This window comes from Malaya genurostris, chromosome 2 (assembly GCF_030247185.1).
Source record: "Malaya genurostris strain Urasoe2022 chromosome 2, Malgen_1.1, whole genome shotgun sequence".
Lineage (NCBI taxonomy): Eukaryota > Metazoa > Arthropoda > Insecta > Diptera > Culicidae > Malaya > Malaya genurostris.
The window spans coordinates 207,817,589-207,834,069 of NC_080571.1; the positions used below are offsets into that span (position 1 = coordinate 207,817,589).

Sequence of the window (16,481 nt, forward strand, 5' to 3'; positions counted from 1 at the left end):
CTACACGGATAAAAATCTATTGCCGGAACCATGATTAAAAATCATGAAATCATGAATCATGTCTATTATGAATAATAAGCCATGATTTCATGATCAAAACGATTGCTATCATGAACAATAACACATCTTTCATGGAAATTTTCATGACATCAATCATTTTGCTCATGAAATTTCATGAGAAAACACGGTTCATGATTTCATGATTAAAAAGTCATGGTACCGGAAAAAGATTTTAACCCGTGTGAGCTCGTGAAAATTGGATGAGCGGCTTGTATATAATCGATTTCACTTATTTAGTTCATATTGAACATTTGACCCAATAACTCCCGAGCCGGAAGTCGGATCTAGATGAAATTTAGTGGTTTGAATCGATAAAAATGTTAACTTAATTCATTAGCTGCAAAATCGTTGATCCGATACACATAGTTTCTTTGGAGAACTCATTCACAAAAATATACCTCGTGATTTTATCACAATAATAAATGTTCAAAGCATACTATGATAAGAGTTCATTTCAACAACTTTTCTCCCTTAAAGAGCAAGACTCTTTGCAAGCGTATAAGAAATGTAGACAATGTGTGCGTGAAAACAAATCTCGGCGCTTTTTTCATGATTTTAATCAATAAATCTTCCATATGGTTGACATATAAACCAATCAGTTCATTCTGCTTAAAATAGCAATACAAGAAAAGCGAAAATCTTAGTCTAAAACTCTTCCGTTTTCCTTAAAACTGCTCGAGAAAAATTATTTCAGTTTCAGCTTACTTCCAGCAACACATTTGATTAGCAACGAACACATTCCTATATGGATTTCCTCTTGCAGAAATTAGTGCCATATAAAGATTTACGTACCTTCTATAAGTAAACCCGCAAAATAGGAGCCTTTAATTTAAAACGCGAAAGGCAATGGATATGGAATGTTGTTGTGAAACTATTCATTTTTCCGGAAAAATGCTTTTGTAACAGAAAGTATTTGGTTTTGTTTATTTTGTGTTGCGCAATCTAACACAAATGCATTGAAACAGTGTTGCTAACTTTTTGAAGTAGCACTGGTTTCATTCCGATATATGTCAACATAACGCTGTTAAGTGTGTATGTGTGTTTCATAGGCTGTTCATCTGATATTTTTAAATATTTAAAAAGGCCAATCCAGATTTACCTTGCAGTAAAAATTTAAATTTAAAACGAAAGGAAAAGAAAACGACCCAATAATTTTTGAAAATCGAATTGATTACAAACTGGTTGAGATATTTTGGATCAGAGAGTGTAATAGTGCATTAATTTGTTTTGATTGCTATCGCAATTGCTATTATGTAAGATGAACATAGGACCAAATAATACCAAATAATAATATGGGTGGATAAGAATCCATTGAGATAAAATTAGGAACAGAATAGTGAACATTTCAAAAGTGTTTTCCTCTGTTTTTTGGCTATAAATTTAATTTCAAAGAAATGTAAATCGATTCTCAATGTGAAACAAGGCGAATCATGCAGAAATCTGAATGACTTATAGTGATTTTAGAGGTTAAGGGCTGAGGCCAGTAGGTCGCGTATAACCACGTGGCTCGCTCTGCATATTACGTTTCCCTCAATGTTCTCTCGCAAATGTGCAAAATGACTCTCGATGTGGCAGCCTTTCTGAGCCGATTTTATTTCTCTCTCATGTTTCGTTACGTTACCAGGAAACTGAAGCAGAAAAAAATAGCCCCGCCATAGAAATCGACTTACCCTCACAAAAATAACATTCACTTCATTTTTATCGCGACATTTTTTATGCATCTAAAATAAATTATCTAGACATTGTCAGGATAGATTTTTGATCCATGCTTTTGAAGGCGAGATATTCGATGAACAAGTTGAAAGACGGCGTATTCAGCTATGCAATTCTTCCTTCAGAAAAAAAGGACTTTCCTGACCGCTAATGTCAATGAATCATTCTGAAATTTTCACAGAATAATCTAAACTAATGTTCTAAGAGATTGTCAGTTGGGCTTTTTTGATATTCGTCACCGTTACGTTCGGAAAAAGCCTCAAGATTCAAAGCAGACATGGCACACACAAGGTCAAGAAAAATATCATCAAAACGACAGTTTATGCATAGCGGAATAAACTTAATGTTGATCGTGAAGCTGATTTCAAAATTTTCTTGAACTTGGAGTTTTAACGAAGGTTTATGCTGATACTTCACTTTGCTTTATAAACCTTATGAAGAATGTTCCACTTAGCAGGAACGTGCTCTTATAGAGGTTTTCAGTAGGCTTTCGTGAAGTTTAAAGTTTCAATGCAAGATTTATGATGTAGCATTGAAGACAGCTACAAGTATTTATTAACATTAAGAATGTTACTTGGGCTGGGTGTCGTTCGTAAACGTAGGTAAAACTGTGCAAAATAGGCCTAAACACGAAACATTGAAATCGGAGGATCAGCTTAGTGCACCGTTCGCATCAAATAAGCGCAATTAGTTAATTTAAGACATTCAGCTGCCGATTTGTTGCATTCAAGGAAAATGCACTGAACTGTGTTGAACATCGAAGAGTTTAAAAAAAATCGGCCATATTTAGGTCCAGGGAGTTTTACCTACAATAGATTTGCATAAAAATGCAAATCCTGAAACAAATTATCAACAACAAAATTCTGTAAACTACTTATTTAGGACCACCTATTTTGATGAAAGAATAAATGATAATAAAATTTAGGAAGAGCCCTTCACGTATTCAAGCTCTCTCAAATTTTTAAAATATAAATAACAGAAATACTTTGTTTTATTGAACTCGCTAGCAGTCGTCCTAAGTAAATCTCGCGGTTATGTCTCTGAAATAAACTACTTCTAATTTTTTTTTTGGCTAAGAAATATGCGTTCGTCACTGTTTACGCTGGCAACACCATTCGCCTGTGCGGGGATACTTTTGAAATGCATCAAGTTTGTTGGAAGGTTTGCGGGGTGGGTGGTTTGATGGGAATCCTTTTGTTGATGTCTGGTTGCCAAGGATGGAGATTTTCTACATTGTTATCATCTGTTCTCCTGTTTTTACCATGCTCGCTTGGTTGCACCATTCATTAGACTGCTTGCTACAAGATAAATCCGATGCCGAACAGATGATAGTTAGTAGGTATCCCAGTTGTTGGGAGATTTTCTCCTTTTCGTTGATGTTTGCAACGTTTGATCGACACTGCCTTGGTTTCATAACTCGAGCACCAAAGAGTGCCATGCACTTGTGCTATTTACGAGTAGCGAATTTGTGTGATTCGCAGAATTGTTAGTCTGTATGTGTATTTCTCTCTCTCTCTCTCTCTCTCTCTCTCGATAGGAGGAGCATTGAAATGGTTTCCGCTTGATTTGATCCTTCTTTCATTTTGCTTGTTTGATACTGCAGCAAGGATTGCGATGTTGTCGTCATAGGAAACGGAAACATTCCTCACTTGCTCGTGGAATAATGCTCATATTTGTATTTTTCTATATAACTACCTCAAGTCTAACTCGAAACTATGTCTCTCGTACTTCCAGCCAAAATCCTGTTGGTCCACAGTGTTTACGATAGCTGCCACGGTTCATCTGGTTGGCATCACATTCTACGGCATCTTTGCATCTGGAGAACTGCAACCATGGGCCGAACCAACGCTAGACGAGCAGAAAGCTTGGGACCCGATGGCCACCGGGTACGAGAAGGAAACGACTTTCAACGATCCTGGGGGAGCCGCCGGTGGGCTCGGAGCAGCCGGGCCGGCGACGATGGACCCGTCGGCACAAATCAACAGCACCAAAACCGTGAGCTACGGTGCCATGTCCCACGTGGCCGGCAATCCGTTTGCCAATCCGAACGCCTTCAGCGAGGAAGCGGTCCAGCCCGAGGCCAAAGACTCCTACTTACACGGCAATCCGGTCGAACGTTCGTATTGACCTGCGCGACTGAAGAAAACCGTAACGTTTAGCTTGAGTTAGAGATAGTGTGGATGGAGGTTTGCCCCCGTTGACGATTGGCCAAAGCGAAAATATAGCATTTAGAATGCTGAAATGTTAGAAAAGTACCGGTGGGAAAATGACCTGGTCAGTCGTAATCAAGGAGTGTTCTCTTCGTTTTCTTGTGATCTTAGGTAGTTTCTCTCCTGGTATCAACAAGTTTCTTCGGTGTAATGGCTAAGAAGTACGTATTAAAATTCAGCATTGAACGGTGATATATCACAACACTAACTATAGTTTAATTCGAGTAACTGAAGTCGTGGAAAATGAAACAAAAATTTACCCTGCTTAAGCAATTACAATTTAGATAGTGCTAGCTAACAAAGTATTGAACGACTACGAATAACATCAAAATTATTTTAGAGAACAGATCTAAGAAAATTCTATTAAATATTCATATTAACATCCAATGAATCGATTCAATAACGGACAAGTAACTGTAAATATTGCTGTGAAATTGTAGCGACACCTGTTGAAAGCTTTACAACGGCTGGAAAATATCAAAACCACTACAGTTAAGCATCGTGTACATTGATAATGAGTGCAATAGCTGTTCTAGACCACTATTCCATTAGTAGAAGATCTCCCGTACATTGTTTCTGTCTCTCCGTAGAACCGGCCCCTCTAACCTTTCTGTTTGGGTTTGTAAAAACGATATTTCTTTCAACTAAAAGAGTCAATTTCAAACTTGTACACATAACAACAACACGGTTCAGTAAGAATGTAGATTCCAGTGCAACAATTAACTGCAAATGTGCGCAGTTATGCCGGGGACATATGTGCAAATGTTATTTTAGAAATAGGTAAGAAAGCGTGAAACTATAGAATGGTATTAATCATGCCCAATCTTACTGTTCAGTTAAAAATTACTAGAAAGTTTTGTTTCCAATCGCCGGGTAACCAACCGAGTGCTGATCATAATAGTAGACAAAAGGGAGCTGTTACTGTAATAACTGTACCAAGAAATTGGTTTATTTTGTTCCAGTCACCCATAAAAGACAATTCGGTACTAACATGTGATTAGGGCATATCGTGCGATATGCCCTTTTGAAAGTTACGAAAAATAATGCTCATTACTCAAGTTTTAAACATGAAATTCAAGCATATTGCGCACAATTTCGTAGATTGGGCTTCTACCTACGAGATTATATCGATTATTGTGTAAATGAAGGCTGTAGAGCCGAGCAATGAGCATTATATTTTGTAACATTCGCAAGGGCCTATCGTGCGATATGCCCTAATCACATGTTACTACCGAATTGTTGTTTAGCGCCCAGGTTGTTTCAACTAAAACGTTGTTGAGGTCAGTGCAGTAAAATTTCATTCAATTCAATTGAAACTGAATGTGAAACACATTGACGATCTCTCCACTGCAGTAAACTTCAATCTCTGACACACACAATGTTTGCTGACGGCCCGAACGAGCAGCATTTAGTTCATCACTTGTTTCTCTTCAATCGAGGCTCAGTTTAACCACCGTCAGTTGATCTCTTGAAGTAACAAAATATTTCTTTCAATAGTGTGAAAGCAGCCTTCAAATGAGGTTCATGAAAACATTCGAATTGGTTCAAGATAATAGATGAAAGACTAATCAGATAGATGAAATATCAATCACAGAATACACATAAATTAATTGTTTCCTCCTTCAGTTTTCATTTTTAATACTTTACTCCATTTATAATTCTATTCGTTCGAATCTGCTTACTACCAAGAGCGAAGACAATGAAGCAGCTATACTACTTGGCACTTGAAACTGAGCAAGCAAAACTTCAAATGACTAGGTACGACTATTCAACTGACGATGAATTCTGGGAACTTCACTTGAAAATGGCAACAAAAGTCAAATGAATTAGTAGGGATACGCTGACGGTCAGCGGCCATAAATTTCATTTTCATCTTATATTATTCGATTGAAAATGAAATTTTACCGCACTGGTTGAGGTAAACGAAATTGCTGTGTTCAAATGCTGTCACTTGGTGGAGAATGAAGACAGCAAAACGCAAAACAAAAATCCTCTTCATTTCACCAGAAACGTTTCATATTGAAATATTGCAATGGCAAATGAATGTCATTTATGTCAGTTACGTAGTGGCCGTTTCATGTGAGTAAAAGTATGCAGAAGAACATAAGAGTTAATTGTAAAACCAGTTATCCGTGTACTGGATACACTATAAATGTTTTAATTTCATCTGCGAGTAATGTATTTTCGGACAGTTCATTTCAATATAATTAAAAACACTTAACGCCTAAAACGTGCTACTAAAGTAAAGTGATAGCATTTGTATTTTCTTGAAAGTCCAGATTTGGCTTGTAAGTAGCATTCTTGAAAACGGAATCAAAAAAGCTCTTCCAGTGAGCCATTCTGCAAGTGGAGGAAACATTTGTTAATGCCCTGTGAACATTTTGCTGGTGAATTCCCTCTTGGGAATTATAATCTTTTGTCGAATTTCTATATGATCTATGAGTTTTGTGAGCAGCCTACTTAGGTAAAATTTCGTTGTTCAAACGGTAAACAGAATAATTGGTTAAAACAACATTTTTGTTCTCATGCATACAGTTAGTTTTACTGGGATTGTATCATTGCTTTGTTGCTCGAGTGACACCTGATTGAAACGTTTAATTTTTCACTTAGAGTGTATGTCATTGCTCAACTGTAACGTTTCATTACTCATTTGTAGTGCGTGTCTTTGCTGGGTCAAGTCTTGGCATTACATTCCTGTCGTGGAATTTAACCTTTCTGTTTCAACAGACTTCACAACCGATTCTTAGCGTACAGAATCATTGCATGGCTAGTACTATGGGTAATATTGACACTAAGAATCCTTCCAGGTCGGGGCTCGACCATACGACAGCTGGCTTGTAAGACCAGCGTCCTATGCATTGAACCGCCAACCCGGGACAATCTGGCTGGGTGTCACTGCTAAACTGCCATTAAACGAACAATTGATTAGTTGTACCAAATGTTAACCAATCAAATTCAGAAAAAAACAACTAACATTTTAGTTGTTTTGCGATCGCTGGCTTTTGCGTGTAGTTTCTAAATTTCACTGCGAAAATGGTATCTAATCTCGTGTAAACAGTTGAAATATGTTTCAAATTTTTAATAGCAGAGCGCTCGGTGAAAGTTTCGGAGAACATAAATTTACCAAAAGAGCATTTTTTTTAATAATATAATCTTGTAAGCACACTGATCGAGTTCTAAGATACTGGGACATATATTTACCAAGAGATGAAAGCTGTCACAATTACTGAACATTTAAGTAAAAATAGGGTCTATGTCCAGCTCGGTGCTAGAAGTAGCTGCCGGGTTGCCGGGCTTACAAAAATTTACTGGGTTGACGACGAAAGATTCATATCGTTTCAACGAGAGACGCAAAACTGACGATCAAACGGAAAACGTGAGATAATGAGTTGGGATTATGATAATTATGAAAAAAAAATCCCCAGAGACAAGACTTGAACTGTCTAACCTTCTCCTGAGTTTTCTGGAACTGTTTTTCCAATTTTACTAAGATTGCCGTACTTTAGGGCATAGATAATTGTTATCTTGAACGTCTTTATTATATACATACTCCATCCAGGCTTATCCGTATTGAATTCGGATATCTTTTTCAGGAAATTAGTTCAACTAATTGTGCACACACGATTTTCACAAATTCATCGAAATTGGTAGAGGCCTGCAGAATGTTAGACCGAGCAATGAAAGAGCGGTGTTTTTAAAATAAGTAATAAGATTCGTCAAGACGTCGTTTGATATTCGAAAAGAGAATACAAATTCATTCTTCTCTACAAATGGTCTCCAAACTTGCAAAAATATGATAGTTTCCATAATACCTCCATTTGAATTTGCTCTGTAACGCATAATTATGCACAGACATTCTGACACTTTGTGTTAACTGTATACCGATAGTTGAAGTCTGCGGAGTTTTAAGCTCGTGAAGTCGGAAGAACAGTTGATAAAGATTGAGCTACAATGACGAAATCACATTTTACATTTCGAAATAACCAAATCCATAGTTTTGAATCAAAGCTTGTGTTTAAATTGAAAAAAGTACATACTTCTTGTTTATATGCATACAGTGATGGCATTTCACTAGAGTGATACAAGCTGGTGTAAGATTTATGTCTACACTGGGGATGCAGTCAGCGAACACCAAACAAAAAGGAAAGCGCATTTCTTCTCAGTGTCGAATAGACAAACTTTGAGTATGTGATTGTGTTTAAAGAAGCTGGTTCGAGTGAACCACATTCTCTTCGCATGAATCGCTCTAGCCTAAATACACCCAAGTGATACAAGTGATGTGCGTACTTGTAAAAGAACACTTCTGTGATTTTTTTTTTATTTATAGAAGATAGCGCTGACCTTGCTATGAAAATCTGTTTTCGCAGCAAGGAAAAGCAAAATTTGAACGATAGATTGCTGAATATGCGTAACCCACGCCAGTGTTGGTGATTCCCGATGATTTGACAGAAGCTGGTCGATATTTATCTATATTGTATATAACATTTTCAATCCGGTAGAAGATGCTACAAGAACTCGTATCTCTCAATGCATGAACCGTGAGAAAATTTTTCTACATTTCTTCTCTCCACTTCATACTTCGAGTATTTCACGGCCCTTTAAAAAATTACTGTTTGGTAATGAACGGTGCTGTGTGGAATTTACCAAGAGAGAATCGCAAGTTGACAATTATCGCAGAAAATCGAATCGACGATTCTCGTACTAGGTTGCAATATTTCAAAACCCTTGTGTGGAGCATTCACATACATTTTCATAGACACAATTTATACAAAGGTTACATGCACATAGTTAAAATAAGCGGCAATAGTAAAATGATTCTATCGCAATTATCGGATCCCAAAACGAGAATAAGCGACCGTTTGTTGCTTCAGAGAGAATCCTCACAGAAGCGTGCTAACCTTTGATTCTCAGACAGATCATCGGAAGAAATTCACTCTCGCACTGGTGTCTATTCTATGTTAAATGATCCATGCCGGTTTTTTTGTTTCTGCGATGATATCCGTTTCTTTTTGATGGCACTGATTGAATCGTGTTAAGAGTTGCTAGTCAGAGTGCTCACCGGCATGCACACTTCGGTATAAATATCTGCGTCCACCTAAAAAAATCTGCACTAGCGCTCTCATGATGCTTGCATACTCTATATAACAGTGGTGAAAATGAGTGAAAGATAAGAGCTCTCATTGATGTTGTCAGTGAGAGGGGAGATATTGCCTCTTCTTTCTACTCATAGTAAGCAATGTAATTTGTCGTGGTATCATGTCATGTCGATATAGTGTGTCGTTACACCTGAGATCTTTTTGCACTGTTACAAGTCGGTAATAAATTATGGCGAATGTTTTCCGACCATAATTTTAACATCTGATTGAATTCTTGGACATAAGCTATGACAGAATTTTCGTTAGTTTCCGATGTTTTCTCCAAGCGTAAAAATGAAAACTGTGAAAATAAAAACTACACCGAGTGGCATAAAATCAATTTCAATTTCTATTGCTGTTGTAGCAAAGTTCCAAGGGGTTTGGAAACATGGCAACACCCACGAGCTTCACTAATAAGCAGATTATTTACTGGCAGAAACATTTTGGTTAACGAGCTCACTTAGACTAACTCCTAACTGGGGAAATTGTTTTACCAATTAAACTACCCAAATGAAGAGAAGAGAAAGACCAATTGACTAGAAGAACCAAGCATGCTTCGCCGTACTTGGTCACCACAGCATTCACTTACAGTTCTATATCTATCAGTGTCGGTTGCAAATCAGAATAGACACACACACATTCAATTCCGTCTCATCGGCTTTATTTTTGACTTTCACACTTTGAATGGCAATCAGCTGGCACCTTGATTAGTACGTCTCAGTATTGTTATTTAGGTAGTCGTTTTTCTTCTACACAAATACGATAATTTCTAACATTCCATGAAAGATATAGAATCAATTCACAGTGAAATTTTACTATAAAAAACATTTAACAGTTACAAAACTACTCAAAATATTGCAGAGTTTGGCGGTTGGTTAACTTGGCTGATGTCTACATTTAGCATAAATAGTTTGATACCATTCTATAGATCACAGAGAAAACTATTCGATAACAGATAAAATTAGACAAATGTGACTGTGCTTGAGTGAGATTGTGCATATCGGTTGTAAATATTAAGAATTAGAGTATCAGTTTGTTTATGAATTATTCGGATACAGTTGATAGATAAATAATAATCTAAAAATAATTTCGCTGAAAAAAAAATGGAGATCATTCTTTTAAACAAGAATTAAAGAAATTATTCGCTGGCAAGCTTTTAGCTATGACAGATAAGGGTGGAATTTTATGACAGAGCACAGACATCGGAACTAGGAAAATATTTCAATAATTTATGGTTAACATTGAAATGCCAATCCCCTAAAAAAACCTTATTTTTATCCAATGATAAAAGTTCCTGTAAAGCTCATTCATTTCTCTGATCAGAAAATACTTTCCATCCCTAGGTGCAACATTGGGAACCTGTATAAAAGGCGAAATTGATGAAATCAATAGCCTACCTGAGATGTCGGATGTTTCGAATTACTCGATTATTCAATCACAGATAACATATAAACAGGCTCGAACAAAATTTTTCAAAATCCTGTGTAAATTTTGAATTTGCTATACGTTGGAAACACTACTGCCATCTACTTGACTATCCGCCGCGATCATTCAAATCGTTCTTCTACGTTCCGGAACGATAACAAGATTCTCCTGCCTGTTATAGAAATATTCCAACTACAACAATTTTAACACTTATCACACGATGTTCTTAAGTGTTAAAGACAACTTTATTTCCATGTCGCATAAATCACACGAAAATTCGATCGGAATAAAACGACAAAAAAACCTGTCATTTTAACCAACAGCAAAACAAAAATCTAGCGTGAAGTGAATGTTGCACCCAAAATTGTGGCTCATGTGAAAGCCGCACCCAAATCTTGGTGGCACCTCGTGTCGATCGTGGTGACATCTCCAAGTGTTCGCCATGCTGATTGAGCAAATTTTACACACAGTTCATATGTCAGCCTGTATATTTGTTTCTGTGTGTGTTTCTATAGAATTATTAAACTATTCAATCAGTTCAAAAATCGAATATTAGTTTCAAACTAATAGATTCAATACCAATCGATTATCTGGGTTATTAATCGATTATCTATAGCTAATCGATCGACAATCCTACATTCCTAAAGCCTACTAATCACTTCATTTTTACTGACACCCTAAGGCTGTTACCAAGCTGCCACTGCAGATGAGCTTTAGTTAATCGCGTAAATCACTAAATGACGTGCTCACACGTTGGAAGCTTGGCCAGAAGATAATGGTATTTAGTATACTAGTAAAATCGAAACACGAGTGAAAATTCAATGTGGTTGAAAAGGTTATTGTAATCAGAGAGAAAAAGGTAAAGAGAGAGGAGGGAGGGGTGTGACATAAGCATAATTTTTCAAACCTAATAATATATTTCAAAGCATCCAAGCGCACAAATACAAATACAAATACAAATCAACAGTTCATGATAAGGTAGTTTCAAGTGGCATTCTACCCGCTTATGGATTCTGGAAACCAACTGGAAAGCGACATTTTTTTCGCATCTGTCAAAACCAGAGATGCCAGGTAAAAATTTCAAATCAAATCTGCGGACAGGGTTTCAAAAGTCTGTAAATGTCTGCAGTCGGCAAGCATGCCTTGCTGGCAGCAATTTCTCTATTTAGTATGACTTGGCGAGCAAAAAACAAGGTCGCGGCAATTTCAAAAGTCTGTAAATTTGAACGAAAGTCTGCAAAAAACACGATTTACAAAAGTCTGAACAACAAATAAAGTCTGCAGCACTATACCCGAAATCTGCAGATTTACAGACGAATCTGCAGATCTGGCAACTCTGGTCAAAACGTATCTGCCAAAATTTCGCTACCAATCAAGACCTGACCTCTCCATGGCTCTCAAGTACGGAACTGGTAGATTTGGCTCTGACGGCAAAAGTCTGAAAGCAATTTTCATGGAATTTACTGAGCAAAATTCATCCATCGTGTAATGCGCATTTTATACTTGATTAGACTCCTGAGAATAAAATATTTGCATAGTTCGTTTCTCGCAGTACACACATAAAAATAAGTCCAGTATATAAAAACTAGTGATGCCATTTATGCAGATTTATACCTGAATTTACAGATTTTTGATTAACACCGCAGATATTTAAGGATTGTACTTATTTTCAAATGTTAAATGGACATTTATGAAATTTACGTCTTTGGAGCATTTAACTTTCACTTTTGCACGACAAAATGCGATAATTTCTCCACTGTCACTGCAACAATTTGATTGCACAAACTTTTCAAAACCTGCTTAAAAATTTAACCTGGCATCCCTGATGTGCACGGCATATGGAATTTGTACTAATATTAGTGTGTGAGCAAAAAGTTCTTGTCAAAATTTTTAGCGCAAGAGTCTAAAAATTCATAGAATTGGCCATAAAACGAAGTTTTACTTTCGATTTAAAAATTTACACACCTAGAAAAAATCATGTAAATTTACGTCTTCAGATTCTTCGATATATTAGAGCGTCAACAGTGACAGTGACTTCGGATAGATTTTCAAATGCTGAAACATGCAAATTTTCACTCATTACTTGTTTTTATCGATTTTAAAAATCATATACACTCTTAGAAAAAATGAAATTTACGCTTGACGTAAATTCAAACATGCCATAATTTCTTCGGTGATGACACAATATTACATCTACTAACATGTAAAAATAAACTTCGCGTCTATATCGATGTAAGCTTAAGCTACATTAACTGTGAAGTTACTGATATGACTTATCTTTACATGTTTTGAATCGTGAATGTAAGTGAATCTCGACGCTCCATTTATGTGCATCTATAAAGATGTAAACTTTTCTTAGTGTGCACTTTCCACATCATCCGGTAGATTGGTTTCATATCTACGGGGTAATACCGGAAATTTTTCGTATGATAAATGTAAAGCTACACAGCGAATATGTATGACATTTACAGGTGACGCAAATGTACACTCTTAAAAAAATTGAATTTACGCTTGACGTAAATTCAAGTATACCGTAATTTTTTTGCGACGATGACACAATATTACATGGACTAACATGTAAAAATTAAATTTTGCGTCTGTATCGATGCAAGCTTCAGCTAAATTAACTGAGAAGTTAAAGATATGGCTTATCTTTACATGTTTTTAATTGTGAATGTAAGTGAATCGCAACGCTCCCTTTATGTGCATCTATTAAGATGTGAATTTTTCGAAGGGTAATTCGTAAAATGACTGAATGTTACAAGAATGATTCGAATATGTGTCAATCATACCACGCCTTACAAGCAAATGTCAGTGTAGAAATTTATGACGCTCGGATATGTCGGACTCGGAAGACGATTTTTGCTAGGTGTGTGAGTAGTGGGCACAGTTACTTTTTAATATTGGAAAGGACACTCATCCTTTTGACATACTATCACCGATTTGTTACGTTATTGTTTACTATTTCGTTGAATTATCAAATTTTAAGACGTATGATACTAAAAATAGCTAGAATCTAATCGAATTATTTTCTCTTTGATAGTTTAAGAAGTAAATTTGAGCATGTGTATGCGAATGAAGGAATGTTCGAAGCGATGTTAGAAAACATGTAGATGACATATAATCGTATTGAATTAAGATTAAATTTAAAATGACTACTTGAGGTGTACTCACTCTCAATGGCTGTGTTGACAATAATAAAACTCTAGCCTGTAAGAATATATTGAAATCGTTTGATTGATCCTAATAAATCAATCGCGATCTATTAGTTTACTTACCGAAGAAAGATTCTGTTGTACATTGTTGTTAAGTTTCAATCGTTTATCGAGAATGATATATAAAATATTTGACCGAAAATCAGTCGTGAAACATTTCCATACTCCAAATTACCATTTAGCTTAAGTATTACGTTCATGTATGATTTGGGTTCATTTATCAATCATCAAAACAATGAAACCATTGCGAAAGTGACAAATACAATAAAATATAGTATGTAAGAAAAAGAAAATGCTGATTGGTTATTACGGCAGTGAGAAGAAAAATCAAGATTCGATAAAGGCTAAGTTAATAATCGAAAATCGGTAATAGGCTCATCAATAGAACACAACTGAACAAAATGAATAGTGTCGATAATTGTGGAGGAAGAGCGACCTGTACATACATACTAGTCTCGACGCAATCAATACAAAGTGTATAGCATAGTTACTACGCTCGTGTAGCCACGGGTTAGTTCCTTGTACATAACCTACGGAGAAAAAAAAAGTTAGATCTTAGGCTCTGTTTCGTTCACATAAAAAAGAAAACATAGAATCGGTTCAGATCCAGTACTGAAAGTATAATAAAGCGGGTATTCGTATAGTTACCAAATACCGATAAACGATATTTTTCTCTCTTGCAAAATTAACGGTGACCCCCAAAACGAGATCAATTCAATCTTTAGTGGAACGTAGTGATTTAGTTAGTCAAAAGTTGTATCTATTTATGTTCACTGATTCCGTTCGATTTGCTTAAATCATAAGCGAAAATTGTAAATTGTCAAAAAATAAACGTGAAATCCATCAGAAATAATAATTTAAGTTAGGATGTCGAACTTGGGCAGCTGCCAGTTGAATCCTCCCTTTCTAGTAAGTCATCCTTCCCACGAGCAAATCATACCCTATATATAAAAATCAATGCCATTACTGAGAAGACTTTGAAGTATGTAGAAATTTACCAAAAAATAAAAAAGACATATTCTATCAGTTGTTGTGTCTTCGGCAAACGGTTTTAGTTCACTATACTTGAATGTTGTTAAATCTTAAAGTGTTTATTGCGCCATAACCGAATCGAATTGTTCAGATGTTAAACAAACAAAAAAAACGCAAATAAATGAAACCTGTGCAAGACAGATACCGTATTTAAACAACAAACAAGAATATAAAGACAAACATTATATCAAACAAATTAGTATTTAATTGTTTTACATTACTTATAGCGGCAGAAAAGCCCTAGCCTAATGAATTCACGAATACTACCTATCATAGTATCCCCTGTAAAAAAAACAAAACAAATTGAACAAACGCTAACATACTTTACGGCATTAATCATATGTATAATCATGTGGAAAATCTAAGTTTCTTCATCGTGTTCACATCCCGGTAGTTTAAGGTTCGTGTATTTAGATCAATAAAGAAAAGTGACAGTCTCAGCGAGATATCGACGACGGTGGCAGGACTCGTTCGATGTGAAATTGAAAGACAATAATGTCATTGTTTTGCATCGCTGAACGAGAGCCAAGGACGCGTCGAAGACAGATAAACACAACAGCAACATTATATAGAATCAATGAAGTATTAAGAGACTACACAATAAAGATACGTATATTAAACTGTTGAAGAAATGGGTTCGTTTTTCATTGTACACTAAGGTCTTTTTATGCGGTTTTCTATGTGTTTTTTTATGCGACTTTTTTATGTGAATTTTCAGAGTTATGCGGTTTTTTTTATGCGAAGTTTCAGAGTTATGCGGTTTTTATGCGGTACGTAAACTCGCATAAAAAAGACTTCAGTGTATTGTATATCATCGTATAATCATATTCAAAAAGTGGTATAACGAAGTGCTCACGAAGCAGCTCTATGATGATATGATTAATAGAACGGCGCTGCCTTCTGCGTTAGTAGCAGAATGAGCAGGTGCGAAATGGTTTGTATATTGTAGACCATTTGAAATTGCAAAATTAATTACTAACTAGTAGGCCTGTGCGAGCGTTAAGAGGAGGATAATACAATATGTTTCGCACAGTTTCAAATTGATTGATTGTGTTCTGGTGCGTAGCTTTTGGTGAATTAGGGCCGCGGGAAAAATTCCCGATGAACCTATCGGTTGATTATCTGCCCGCCTTCTGTCGAGGTTCAGCTGATGGAAGTCGCGCATTATTGACTGATGTTTTATGTCGCGGAAAAATATCCCAAGGTGAGTTGAAAACATGTTTACATGTACATGAGAAAAGCACGAAGAATGACGTAGAGCTGTATTTTGTTTGTATCATCGCAAATCTTTGCAGACAATTTTCGATGTTACAACGAATTTATTGGTAACTACACGGAAAGAAATCCATTACTACTGTCATGATTTGAAAATCATGAAACCAATCATTTTAATTTCTCATGAAACCATGAGCAATAACTGTCCTCCCATGAAAATTATTCATGGTTCGAAAATGCGTTACTTGAGGAAAGTATTTCTTTCAAATCTCGTAACTCCAATTCTCTACCGGGATATCACTTTGAACCCTTTGCCTCAAGTGATGTGATGTGATGGATTGCTTAATAGATTAATGGTAAGGCAAAAAGCAGCCAATGAAAAGCAACAATTACTGAACATTTTTACTTGATCCTGAAGCATATTCATTCAAAAAAATTTGTTGCTTTACCCACCGGCTATGCTATTCATTTGTTAA

General features: G+C 36.1%; 1 protein-coding gene across 1 annotated transcript in view; it reads left to right on the forward strand.

The window, feature by feature from the left end:
- Window positions 1-15,422, forward strand: part of LOC131427287 (vesicular glutamate transporter 1) — a 175,264-nt gene extending 159,842 nt beyond the window's left edge. The window contains exon 8 of the mRNA XM_058590333.1: window positions 3,508-15,422. Within this exon, the coding sequence (XP_058446316.1) occupies window positions 3,508-3,900 (393 nt within the window). The 3' untranslated portion in view covers window positions 3,901-15,422. The remainder of the gene's footprint in view (window positions 1-3,507) is intronic.
- The last annotated feature ends 1,059 nt before the right edge of the window (window positions 15,423-16,481 follow it).